We start from the raw sequence: 14107 nt of genomic DNA on the forward strand, positions 1-14107 counted from the left end.
ACCTTTCACCATAGATTTACACATACTACGCTAAAACACTACCAGGCTCACTGGTGTTATAGTAATGCCAATGTGTTAGTGGTGCAGCAGGAATTAGAGGGGTATAAGCTGACCTGTAGTGGGAAGGGGGGTCGGACCCTTCCTCGGTGGCGGGGGGTTCTGGGGGCATGACGAAGACAGTGTGCTCGCTCTTCTGTGATTCGTCTAGTTCCATAAGCTTGGTGTCCTCTGAGGACTCACCCTCCACCTATGGAGAGGAAAACATGTTGTCAGAGTCCACGCACAAGGCCGTACACACACAGACAAATCAAATCGCTACAACCAGATCAAAAACCCTTCTTCTAATCAATGCAAAAAAATTCGACAGACCTCAGTTGGAAAAGGAGGTGTTAAAACATGATTACAGTGTGAGGGATTACCTTAGTGCCTTTGTCGTTGCCTTTATCGGAGGGAAATAGCTGCAGGGGGAAAAGGTGAAAGGAACAGATTCAATCAGAGGAAATGAGCGTTCCTCCGTCAGACTCCCTTGGAGGAATGTTACGACTGAGTCAACAATAAAACACGTAACAAAAAGGTCTTTCACATGGGGAACGGTGGAAACTGAAAAATGCCACAGAAATTGGGTTCGAAAATTGACGTCTGTCTGAGGCACTAGGATGATGGAGGGAAGACATGTTCTTGTCTAGCAGGGTTTGGGGGTACATTTTCAATTCAATTCACTTCCTGGCTTGATGGGAGTCAGAATGGAATTGGCCCCAACACTGATCCCTGATGCCTGGTTCTTGTCAATGCTCACCTTCTCAATGCAGTCGTCGAAGAAGGCCAGGCCTGTGTCCTTGTCGCTGACGAACGTGCACTCCTCGATGAAGCGGATGAAGATCTGAGTCTTGGTCAGCTGGGAGTAGAACTTCTGGTGGGTGCGCTCCCTGCTCCTCAGAAACCCTGGGAGAGGACAGAGAGCCAGGTCAATGGGCCTATTTCATAGGAAACACTCAGGAAACATTTCTGCAGCATTCAAGGTCCCCAAGAACACAGTGGCCTCCATCATTCTTAAATGGAAGAAGTTTGGAACCACCAAGACTCTTTCTAGAGCTGGCCGCCTGGCCAAACTGAGCAATCTCTGGTCTGATGAAACCAAGATTGAACTATTTGGCCTGAACGCCAAGCGTCACGTCTGGAGGATACCTGGCACCATCCCTATGGTGAAGCATGGTGGTGGCAGCATCATGCTGTGGGTATGTTTTTCAGTGGCAGGGACTGGGAGACTAGTCAGGATCGAGGGAAAGCTGAACGGAGCAAAGTACAGAGAGATCCTTGATTGAAACCTGCTCCAGAGTGCTCAGGACCTCAGATTGGAGTGAAGGTTCAACAGGACAACGACCCTAAGCACACAGCCAAGACAACGCAGGAGTGTCTCTGTCTCTGAATATCCCTGAGTGGCACAGCCAGAGCCTGGACTTGAGCCCAATCGAACATCTCTGGAGAGATCTGAAAATAGCGGTGCAGCGACCCTCCCCATCCAACCAGACAGAGCTTGACTGGACCTGCATAGAAACTCCCCAAATACAACTGTGCCAAGCTTGTAGCGTCATACCCAAGAAGACTCGAGGCTGCAATCGCTGCCAATGGTGCTTCAACAAAGTACTGAGTAAAGGGTCTGAATACTTATGTAAATGTCATATTTACATTTTTAATAAATTTGCAAATATTTCTAAAAACCTGTTTTGCTACAGTCATTATGGGGTATTGTGTGTGGAATGATGAGGGGAAAAAACTATTTCATTCATTTTAGAATAAGGCTGTAACGTAACAAATGTGGAAAAAGTCAAGGGGTCTGAATACTTTCCGAATGCACCGTATATCACTGCATTTTCTTCAGAATGTATTATATAAGTGAAAGTGAAGGTATTCAACCCAGGTGTGTAGCCAATAAAGCTAGCCATAATCAATGTGCAGCTCTTTTCCCCACTGGTTCTGCAGATTCCATTGGCCTTCATGGACCTAAATGAGGATGCGATCGATGCCTTTCCAAAAAGCCTACGTCAGTGGAAAGTCTTTACAGCCAATGCCATGGATGATTGATTTCCGACACTGAGCAATCACTAAGTAGACCTGTGAAATAGGAGATTTGCCTGCTATGAACACTTGGAGGAGCAGTCAGATATGCTTTCTGTTTAACACAGACCCTGGAGTTGACATCAACATAACGCATAAAATACATTGCGCAATTTAAATACTTTGAGAAATGTGTGAGATTGCAACACATTAAAATTTGACTTTTCTGATGTTTTAGTATACTCAAAATTCAAAAGGCACTCGCACATCTGAGCTATCTTTTTTGCAGGTGCATGGTAACAGTTGAACAAGATGAAGGAAAAAGAGAGAACCCGCACACTGCTCTTGATAGCATCACTGATCTTTAATAAGATTTACGTATCGACCTCAAGGCCTTCGTCAGAGCTTTTTAAATATAGAAAGTTAAGATATCAGACAGGGGAGGTGATATTAATAATACTCTGAGTAAAAGAGAATGTTTTGGGATTTTCACCCTTCAGACATTATTTCCTAAAGGACTTAATGATGAAATGCCTATGTATGTTATGTTATGTTGTAAATGTGAACATGAATTCAGCCCCTATTTCAGATTACCCTGACGTTTTTCTTGCGCTGTACCCAATGATTTATGAAAACTTGCTTGGTAGATCAATGTCCTCATTGTGGATTTACAGATGTGTTTAATACATTTTATGTACACACTTTATTTGAATAGTTATGAAATGCATATTGTTATATTTGGTCGCACTTATTTGTTTTCCCTCGACTCCAACCGCATTCGATGGGTGGAACGGATGTGGGCGGGCCTAGGTCTATATAAGGGTGCTAATTTAAAAAGCTCTGACGAAGGCCGCGAGGTCGATACGTAAAGCTTATTAAAGATCAGTGATACTATCAAGAGCAGTGTGCGGGTCCCTTCTTTTTTCTGATGTGTTAGTATACAAAGTATTCTTAATGTTTTTTACATCGACAACCCCTTTGTCTGTTTTGTGTAGTCTCTTGAGAACTACAAAACAGCGCCTGCGTAAGATTTTGTTCTGGGTGCTGTGATTAATTTTCTGGGAAAATAAATGAAGGACTAAGGACTAAAAATGATCCATCCATTCTCCATTGTTATCATGCAGGTCACATAGTGAGTCTGCGGAGGTGGCCTTCTCGGAGGGGGCCTGGGTGATGGGTTTGAGGTAAGAGCGGTAACACACACACAGCCTGCACTAACCCTGTAGGTCGTATAGTGAGTCTGCGGAGGTGGCCTTCTCGGAGGGGGCCTGGGTGATGGGTTTGAGGTAGGAGCGGTAGCCCTTCAGGATGTTGGCCATGAAGCGCAGCAGGGCCTCTTGGATCTCCATCTCCAGGGAGGTCATCTTCTTGTGCCAGGTGAAGTCCGCCTCGATGGGGGTCATCTCCACCGCCAAGCCCTCCTGGGCTGTCCGACGCACTGAAAACAGCCACCAGACCGGATATTTACCTTTCTCGTTTTATTCAAATTTGACATACCAAAGGTGGTCCTCTGTCGCTCAGTTGCAACGCCAAGCTAGTGGGTTCGATTCCCGGCAACACCCGTACGTGAAATGTATGCACGCATGACTGGAAATAGGATCTGCTAAAGCAAATATATTATGATTATATTACATGAGCATAGCAGGCTGAATGCACCATTTACTCATTATCGGCTGGATAGCTAGAATTCTTCCATAATTTATATCTAAAGACATATATTCATAAAGAATTCACTTCTATATCATACGTACAATTTGTGTACTTTTATCCTGAATGCACTGGCCATGAAGCAATTGCTAGGAGAAACCCGCTGAGGTGACTGTGACTATGTGTACCTACCGATGCCCAGCTGGTGGTGCAGGTTGGCCAGTGAGTTACACAGGCTCTTGCAGGGTTTCTTTGGGAGGTTTTTCCAGTTACTGTGTCTCTTCTCATCAGACCTGCACAGTTGGTTCAGAATAGTGTTTTTGGAATATGCTCATTCTCGTGTAAATAAAATATTAACATGCGATATATGTACCGAAAAACTGTTTGGGGGTATCGACAACAGGATAAAGTGTGTAAACAGATCCACATGTCAAAATGGGGGAAATGCTCCTTTAAAGTGTATGGATCTTACAGGTAAATAGTGTTGGTGTCCAGGTCCACACAGACCACGTCCGGCGGGGGGTCATAAAGGTCAAAGTAGCGGGAGTCCACGCCCACGATGAAGGGAAAGGGGGCATTGAGGACCCCCGCCAGGGAGAGCGGGCAGAGGGGGATGTACGGGCACTGCCACTGGAACGGGAAGATCATCTGAAGAGAAGAACACAGATGGAGAGAACTTTTATTTAACATTTTGATCTAACTTTTAACCTAAAATCAGTCCTACATGGGCCACACGCTGTATATAAAAGGTAACTGGATAAAAACTCCAACCAACTAACTAATCAATACCATTTTATTCGAATAGTCCTTTTTACAACATTTTAAAAGCTGAATGACCATATCCTGTATAACTCACCGCCACTACGGCCTCTGCTACCCCGGTGAGTACAGCGGGTCTCAGGGAGTGAAGCAGGATCTTACTCTCCAGCAGGACAAAGTGCAGCAGCGTGGCACAGTTCTCCGGGCCCAGGTTCATCAGCAACGTACTGTAGTCTGCCCCACTGAGGAGAGGAGGAGAGAGAGGAGGGGATGAGAGGCAAGTTGGGAAGAGAGGAGCACAGAGGGATTGGGGACACGATTCAAACCAGACTCAGGGATACAATGGCTGGTTCATCAAAGGTTGGATTGGATGAAGGGCAGCCGTCTTTGAAGGGAGGTTTGTAATTGGTACAGGTGCACTGAGAAGGTGTGTGGTTAAATAAGTAAGGAAGGGGGTGAAGGTAAACTGGATTGAGACAGAAGATCAGGTTACACTGTTTTCTTGCGACAAAACCTGTTATTTTAAAAACCTTTTCAGGGGAAGGTACTTTTATTTTCAGAGAATAACAAGTTCAAACTTTCCAAAGCAGCAAACACTTTTAAATCTGGCCCAAAGGCACCAGCCAGCAAGTCTTCCAGTCCCTAAAGTCATGATCTCTCTACCTGACCAACAACAACATATTACACTCTGAAATTATAAATCTGGAGAGGAAAAAGCCTGATGATAATGATGGAACATCTGGTATTTTCAGAACATTTTGAGGTTTGTTGGCAGAATGCAATGGCAGCATAACAGTTTATTTAATATGTACACGCAGGGCTTATGCACTTAATAATGAAGGACCTGTCCACAATGTGACAGACAGGCAGTGCCGTTTCTGGCAGTCCTAATGCCTGTTTTCTATTGGCTGTTTCAAAGCGTGACTATTTGACCTCGGAAAACTGACATGAATTAATGCGTTTTGCATTACCAAACTAGAACCTTTGGAGGGTGCTGGATGATAGATTTTTTCTAACCCCGGTATTTCCTTTGGAAAATATGTGGTTGATGATCTGCAACGATAACAATAACTGGGCACAGTTTCTCTTTCTGTTCCTGAAGCCTAGACTTTCACAGCTCTAGACTTGTGGAGAGGACGTACCGTCTGAAATCAAGCTACGAGGATACGGTGACGGTTCAGATTTTTCATTGTGTGTTTGTGTTCTAAATGTGTGCAAGTGCAAAATCAGATTGAGCCTTTGAGACAGCCGATAATGTCCAGGAGAAAACACATTCGCATTGATCCATTCAGCCAGCTTTAAATAAGTCGTACCTGAGAGGGAGAGGAGTACACACAGGTTGTGCAAGCATCAAGGTGTCATGTGCAGAGAGCTGAAAGAGAAAACCAAAAAAATGTCACCCTGCCATGACACCAGTTTTTTTTTTTCTTCTCACACATCAAACACATTCATTCACACAAAGGTACAGACACAGATGCAAAAACATCAACAAACTTCCCTCTCTAACACAATAAAAAAAACTATGGCATCTCACTTGGACCAAGATTCTAGGCCTCTGAGGTGAAGGGAAGGACACGTTGTGCATGAAGTGCGAGATGTGCCTGTCAAAGAAACAAAGCAGCAAACACAACCACATTAGTCCCTACCAACACCCACCTATCCCTCTCCAAACTATCAAATGAATTTATAAAAACTCAAATACATGTATAAAACACATACATCTTGAGCTGCGCCTGATTTAGTTGTCCTGGTACAATGGAACCAATGGAAGCGTCCCAAAAGTGCAAACCACAAGCTAAATCAAGCCTCCGACTATTCAAATTACGCAATCCTTACTTTTCGATGGGCAGCGGGTGGGGACCTGATACGGACAGCTTGTAGAGGAACATGAGGAACTTGCGGAAAGACTCGAAGAAGGGCCAGCGAGAGAGCAGGCAGATGCACTTGTTGGTGTTGACCGTCCGGTTGGGGATCATCTTCTTCTCCACGGTGGTGAGCAGGCCCAGCTGCACCTTCTGCTTCTCACTGAGGAGATCTATGGGGTAGGCCTCATAGAACTGGATGGCTGCGCCGTACATCTGGGGCAGAGCAAATTAGAACAGATCGATTCCTGCGTTAACATAAAGGGACGTTAACAAACGCCCTTCACGCATTTTAATGACATGGTGGAGTAGCGTTTGTGCACACTTCACACTAAATTGCTAAATGCGTTTACGTTGAACGCCACCCGTTATCTCAACTGGCATTCACCGTTTACACAACAAAGGACAATTTCATTACTCTAGCTCAGAGAGATGTGACGTGGTTTGGGACAAAACGAGTGATCAGATTGTAGTTTGCTCAAGCGGCAGCTGACATTGAGGTGCATTGAAACACAGCCTGATGAGGAAACAAATTATTCTACCCATTCCCACAGTCACATGCAGCTCAGGAAGTGAGACTTGAATGTTGACTATTACAGCTGTCAATCAATCGACAGTACCACAGGGCTGTTCAATTCCAGCCATCCATAACAGCCATCCATAACTATCTATTCACGATTCATTGTAAATCACGTTAACTGATATAATGCCATTGCTGTTACACCTACCTTTTCCCCAGAGGAGTTGGTTAACACAAAGGTGGAGAAGACGGGCAGAGGGTAGCGTGTGTTGGGGGCCCAGCACTCGATCTTAGCCCCCATGGGGAGGCAGAACAGGGGCACAGACTCAGACAGGGGGAATGACTCATAGTCATCCTCTGGGTAGCGGAAGATGAGGCCTGGAGGAGAGAGAGCAATCAATCCATCTTTTTTTATATGGCAAGTCACACATAAGACATACACCGAGTGTACAAAGGACACCTGCTCTTTCCATGATATAGACTGACCAGGTGAAAGTTATGATCCCTTATTGATGGCACTTGTTAAATCCACTTTAATCAGTATCGATGAAGGGGTGGAGACAGGTTAAAGAAGGATTTTTAAGCCTTGAGACATGGATTGTCTGTGTGTGCCATTCAGAGGGTGAATGGGCAAGACCAAAAATGTAAGTTCCTTTGAAAGGGGTACGGTAGTAGGTGGCAGACGCCACTGGCGTGTGTCAAGAACTGCAACGCTGCTGGGGTTTTTACGCTCAACAGTCTCCTGTGTGTATCAAGAATGGTCCACCACCCAAAGGATATCAATACATGTAACATTCATTTCATTGGGGTACACTGAAAGCAGTAGACTACATATACCAAGGAAAATTATGTCTACAGATCCCACTACACAATAGTAACATATATGAAGTGAAGACTGGAGAAGGGAAGGACAAAAATTGGCTCACTTGGCTGTTGGACTAAAATCAAACCCCTTTCCCTTCGTCATATTTTCATTGCCATCAGCCAGTGTGCTGAGATACAGAACACATTATTTTCAAAGGATAACACTTTGCTGATCAAGGCCTGTGTCACCCATGGCCTTTTGTGAATTCCAGAGAACGTTGTCAAAATAAAGCGACCGAAAGAGCAGTCTGGAGAATAAAAAGCGTCATCTCACAGGAAGAAGGCCTAGTAGAGATAAGGCGCATGTGCGCAGTATCTGAACAGGGGCCCGTCTAAGCCAACACCCAGCTCTGACCTCAGAAAGTAGCAAGTGCGAGACAGGGAACAACTCTGCTGTATTTACAAGAATGTGGATACTGGTACATAGAGGGAAACCAGCTGAACAGGGCCTTACAAAATGTCTGATTCTGGGCTAGCTGTCCTCAGAAACATTACCTTTCCTAGTGTATAGTAAGAACACATGCTATTCTATATTCCATATGAACCTGTTTGGAGGTCATTAGTGAAAAACCAAAACGCAAAAAAGAGGGCAATTGCAATGGTGCATAATGACACCAATTTCCACCTTGAAATAAATGGGGACCAGAAACAAGGCTTGGAATGCTGATGAGAAACACTCGGAGCATTAAGAGTTCTGAGTTGCCGTGAGCCATTCACATGTGAGGCTCTGCCCTTTTCTAAACTCCAGATAGATGCACTGATTTGAAACTAGGACTGTGTCCCAAATGGCAACCTAATTCCATATATAGTGCACTACTTTTGACCGGGGCCTATTGGGAATAGAGTGCCATTTGAGACGCAGCCCATATCTTAAGATTCAGAAGAGCGACAAACCCCCCCCAAATGAACCATGCCATTTTCCAGCCATCTATTCCAGGAATCATCAGTTTACAGGTATTTGAGTGACAGATAACAGAGCTGGCATATGCCAGTGCATTTAGTCTTATCTACAGCACACGGAAAGCTCCTGTCAATTCAGATCAATCATAAGAGATCAACATACAATTACTTTGAAGTCGACTCAGGCGCGAAGCAAGCGGAAATATATGGTAAACAGCATTGAACAAAGGCCAGGAAATAATAACTATCCATCAATGAGAGCAAAACAGGCAGACCGATGCGAAAAGATGGTAGATTAGAGACAACAAAGAAGACTCACCGGCTTTGTAATTGATGGAGTTGGACGCGGACACTGATTTCTTGTAGCACAGGAAAACACTGGAGCCCCACTGGAGGATGAAAAATAAGACCATGTGAGTTTGGGCTCAAAACAACATTTTCAACGCTTAATTTCAACAGGACGTACTCGGGGTGAGTACCATGGCCTAAATTTCATAATAGGTATATTCCAGCCCCATACATTCCCCCAAAACCCTACTTTTAAGGTGAAGATCCCTTTCAGGGATTGAAATGTTGCAAACCATTAAAAAATATATATATGTGTTGGAGAAATTGCGCATGTGGGCTTTAGTTCATTACCAATGGTAAAGTATATGACATCTGGCAGATGATTTTAACCAGAGTCATGCGTGCGTACATTTTCGGGATTCAAACTCACAATCCAGACGTTACAAGCGCCATGCTCTACCAACTGAGCAAAATAGGACCAGAGGACTCACCATGCCACAATTGAGGTTCTTGTCCACCTTGCAGAAGGTGTGCGGCGGCGTCTCGCCCTTGCTAGTGACGATGACGCAGATGTCGGTGACGGACAGGGAGTTCTGGGGCTGGACGGGCGGCGCGCGGCGGAAGGTGATGAAGATGCGCTGCGAGGTGGCAGAGCTGTTGTTGACGTTGGCACAACGTCCGTACGGCGTGACCTGAATGACCTCACAGCCCTGGATGAGACGCTCCTTCCCTTCGTATAACACCCTGTGAGAGAGAGACAACCATATGAGTCAATGACTATGTACATATTCACCCACACACGCATTAATACATACACCCCCAAACACATTCACAAACGAGATCAAGGCCAGAATCATCATAGAGCACCCGAGACACACACTCAACAATATGAGCCAATCACGTACACATATTCATGCACAGCCACATGAATAACACATTCAAATCAAATTTTATTGGTCGAATACACGTTTAGCAGATGTTATTGCGGGTAAAATGCTTGTGTTCCTAACTCCAACGGTGCAGTAATATCTAACAATACACAATGCACACAAATCTAAAAGCAACAGAATGGAATCCAGAAATATTAGGACGAGCAATGTCGGAGTCCGATGTACAGTTGAAGTCGGAAGTTCACTTACACTTAGGTTGGAGTCATTAAAACTCGTTTTTCAACCACTCCACAAATTTCTTTTTAACAAACTATAGTTTTGGCAAGTCGGGTAGGACATCTACTTTTGTGCATGACAATACATTTTTCCAACAATTGTTTACAGATTATTTCACTTATAATTCACTGTATCACAATTCCAGTGGGTCAGAAGTTTACATACACTAACTTGACTGTGCCTTTAAACAGCTTGGAAAATTCCAGAAAATTATGTCATGGCTTTAGAAGCTTCTGATATAATTGGCATCATTTGAGTCAATTGGAGGTGTACCTGTGGATGTATTTCAAGGCCTACCTTCAAACTCAGTGCTTCATTGCTTGACATTATGGAAAAAATCAAAAGAAATCAGCCAAGACCTCAGAAAAAAATTGTAGACCTCCACAAGTCTGGTTCATCCTTGGGAGCAATTTCCAAATGCCTGAAGGTACCACGTTCATCTGTACAAACAATAGTACGCAAGTATAAACACCGTGGGACCACGCAGCCGTCATACCGCTCAGGAAGGAGACGCGTTCTGTCTCCTAGAGATGAACGTACTTTGGTTCGAAAAGTGCAAATTAATCCCAGAACGACAGCAAAGGACCTTGTGAAGATGCTGGAGGAAACATGTACAAAAGTATCTATATCCACAGTAAAACGAGTCCCATAACGACATTACCCGGCCTACAAACCTGACTCAGTTACACCAGCTCTGTCAGGAGGAATGGGCCAAAATTCACCCAACTTATTGTGGGAAGCTTGTGGAAGGCTACTGGAAACATTTGACCCAAGTTAAACAATTTAAAGGCAATGCTACCAAATACTAATTAAGTGTATGTAAACTTCTGACCAACTGGGAATGTGACTATTATTCTGACATTTCACATTCTTAAAATAAAGTGGTGATCCTAACTGACCTAAGACAGGGAATTTTTACTAGGATTAAATGTCAGGAATTGTGAAAAACTGATTTGAAATGTATTTGGCTAAGGTGTATGTAAACTTCCGACTTCAACTGTATGTCTGTCTGTGTGTGTCTCCTGGCTGACTTGGCACTGTATTGTGGAGCTCCAGAGTGGCACAGCGGTCTAAGGCACTGCATCTCAGTGCTAGAGACGGCACTATAGACCCTGGTTCAATCCTGGGCTGTATCACAACCGGCCGTGATTGGGAGTCCCATAGGGCGGCACACAATTGTCCCAGCGTCTGGTGGGTGGACCATTTCAGATTGTCAGTGATGTGTACGCCGAGGAACTTGAATCTTTTCACCTTCTCCACTGCGGCCCCGTCGATGTGGATGGGGGCGTGCTCCCTCTGCTGTCTCCTGAAGTCCACAATGAGCTCCTTCGTTTTGTTGACGTTGAGGGTATTTTTCTGGAACCACTCCACCAGGGACCTCACCTCCTCCCTGTGGGCTGTCTCGTTGTTGCTGGTAATCAGGCCGAACACAGGCCAGAATTATTTTACAAATGGTGAAGCAGACTGGAGGTTGGGGAGCAATGATTTATGCACTTCTGTGAACAGGTAAAGTCTTTCATAAACTGGAAGGAATGAAAGTGCCTTAAAAAGACAAAATACCGCCATATCCCACAGTATGTAACAACTAACACAGCTGCTCGGTTTCAACTGCTATCTAAATACTTTAGCCTACGATGTATCGGAGTGCAACAATGGGCGATCAAATCACCATGACCTTGTATCACAATGGAGCGTCTGGGCTCAAGCTGAGATAACCTTGGGTCCAGTTTCATAAATGTACCCACCCGCTAACAAAAATACTGCCGTCCATTGTTGCCTGGCCTTGGGCAAGTAGCATAATAGAGGGATTCCACATACAGTGCATTTAGAGTGACCAAGAGAGCAGGAATGTAATTAATTCATGGCTAAATCCTATTTGTACCACCAACTATCCCATGGCCTTCGATGAGAAGTCTGTCCTGAGGCCATATAGGACCACAGGTGAACTGCCCTATGCAGCATTTTTAATTGGTGTTGGATATCCGTTTGCACTGCTTAGCAAACTGCAGAGAAAGAAGTGGAAAAGATGGCCAGATATCCAGAGAGGGAGGTAGAGAGAATGAGAGAGAGAAAGCGAGGTAGAGAGCAGGGTAGATAGATAGAAAGAGGAGCGAGAGTGAGACAGAATCATGTCTTCGCTCATGTGTCTAGCCTTTGACTTGCTTTCAACAGGCCGGAGTGTCAACAGCATGTGAGGAAGCTGGGATTGCACCACTCTGTTATCTGCCAAAGTGCTGGCAGCAGAATGACTCCTGCCCACACAATCAGAGCCACACTAATCAGAATGCTCACTCTCTCTATGCAGACAGTCTCTCAACTAGTAGGCCTATACTACCATAGTACACTTATGCAGGTTTAACTGAGCTTTCTCTAGAGTTTAACTCCAATATATACTATAAATTATCCTTCAGAAAACAAATGATAAATAAACAGGTATTTTTAAGTTTTAGGTTTATTCAACCTCGCAATACCAAAATAGGTATAGGAATCTTGATTTGTTTCCATGGTACAACATTTTGCAAGTTCCGTGTGGTCATATTTCACGTCAAGTCAATAGGGGTAATTTCTACGCACCTCCCACTCTGGCCACATAATGTCACATGCCTGCTGGAAACAAAAACATACAGCGAAGGCAAATCTCGAAGGAAGAGAGTGAATATTTTCTGATGGTTGGGGAATATCTGTGGTTTCTTCTCAAGGAACTGTTGAGAAACTTGTTCAGTCTCCTCCATAGCCTCTGAAGTGAACCAACCAGGGTTCTGAAGTGAACCGAGCTCAACATGGCAGGCTATAGACTAGGTCGCCTGGTCCCAGATCTGTTTGTGCTCGTCAACTCCATTGAGGTCATTGTCAAGCCAGAAATTATTGCCAAGACAATAAGTTACAAGGAGTTGGTACGGTGGCACCAACAGACTAACACTCAGGCCAGAGACTAGGTACTGTGGCCGAACATATTCTAGCAACCTTAGTACAACAATTAGCAACCTCAAAGGGATTTGGACCTCTTGGTGTCAGGGCTAAGGCGTTGAACTGACAGGTCGGGCTACCACCCAATTCGCTGTGAGATCAAGTACACTCTCACAGGTAGAGGGATGTATGATGGGGTGGGTGAATGTGTCATCGCTTCATCCATATATTGAAAACATACAGTTTAATGCAAGGTACAGTTGTCTCCACCTGCCCTTCTAGTGCATGTTTAGAAGAAATATAGCCATGACAAGTAATCATGGTTTTCTATTTGTGTTGAGGAACTTTGTAGTTTGTACAGTATTAAAAGGGGGGGGGGGGTTGTCAATTTGTGGCCAGAACTGCCTGTTTCTGAAGACAAGGCTGATTCTTCATCCAGGCTTCCCCTTTACCTAAGTCAGTTCTTCCTCTGAATAGAACTATTCCTAGTCAGCCTCTTCACTGGGCGATCTGAGTCAGACATCTTTAGCACATGACTCATTTCAACCTTCCAGACAGTAGAGAGCAAACTGGAGAATGACACATTCTAGCATGGCGCTATCATGCATTGATGTTTCTAAAGTACTACAAAACAAGAGGAGGTTGACCGAAGGGCGAAGCAATATATTGTATATTAAGTATTATCAAAATGCAAGTCTTCAGATTTCAGCATTCCATGGTTTTTAAAACTACCTCACCGCATCCACCCACACAGGCCAGCAGCATACCACCCTGCATCCCACTGCTGGCTTGCCTCTGAAGCTAAGCAGGGTTGGTCCTGGATAAGAGACCAGATGCTGCTGGAAGAGGTGTTGGAGGGCCAGTGGAAGGCACTCCTTTCTCTGGTCTAAAAAAAATATATATCCCAATGCCTCAGGGCAGTGATTGGGGACATTGCCATGTGTAGGGTGCCGTCTTTTGGATGGGACGTTAAACAGGTGTTCTGACTCTCTGTGGTCACTAAAGAGCCCATGGAACTTATCGTAAGAGTAGGGGTGTTAACCCCGGTGTACTGGCTAAATTCCCAATCTGGCCCTCATACCATCATGGCCACCTAATCATCCCCAGCTTCCAATTGGCTCATTCATCCCCCCCGTCCC

At 44.6% G+C, this 14107-nt stretch overlaps 1 protein-coding gene across 3 annotated transcripts in view; it reads right to left on the minus strand.

Moving 5' to 3' along the window:
- Positions 1–14107, minus strand: part of LOC129835136 (DENN domain-containing protein 4C-like) — a 72861-nt gene that overhangs the window by 18404 nt on the left and 40350 nt on the right. For all 3 annotated transcript variants that reach the window (XM_055900543.1, XM_055900542.1, XM_055900544.1), the window contains exons 3-15: positions 9387–9639; positions 8927–8996; positions 7052–7221; positions 6298–6539; positions 5996–6062; positions 5775–5833; positions 4559–4703; positions 4175–4350; positions 3895–3995; positions 3275–3493; positions 797–942; positions 420–458; positions 114–247 (exon numbers count right to left, since the gene is read on the minus strand). In XM_055900543.1, coding sequence (XP_055756518.1) covers positions 114–247; positions 420–458; positions 797–942; positions 3275–3493; positions 3895–3995; positions 4175–4350; positions 4559–4703; positions 5775–5833; positions 5996–6062; positions 6298–6539; positions 7052–7221; positions 8927–8996; positions 9387–9639 — 1821 coding nt within the window. The remainder of the gene's footprint in view (positions 1–113; positions 248–419; positions 459–796; positions 943–3274; positions 3494–3894; positions 3996–4174; positions 4351–4558; positions 4704–5774; positions 5834–5995; positions 6063–6297; positions 6540–7051; positions 7222–8926; positions 8997–9386; positions 9640–14107) is intronic.

The sequence above is a fragment of the Salvelinus fontinalis genome, chromosome 36, assembly GCF_029448725.1.
Source record: "Salvelinus fontinalis isolate EN_2023a chromosome 36, ASM2944872v1, whole genome shotgun sequence".
NCBI lineage: Eukaryota > Metazoa > Chordata > Actinopteri > Salmoniformes > Salmonidae > Salvelinus > Salvelinus fontinalis.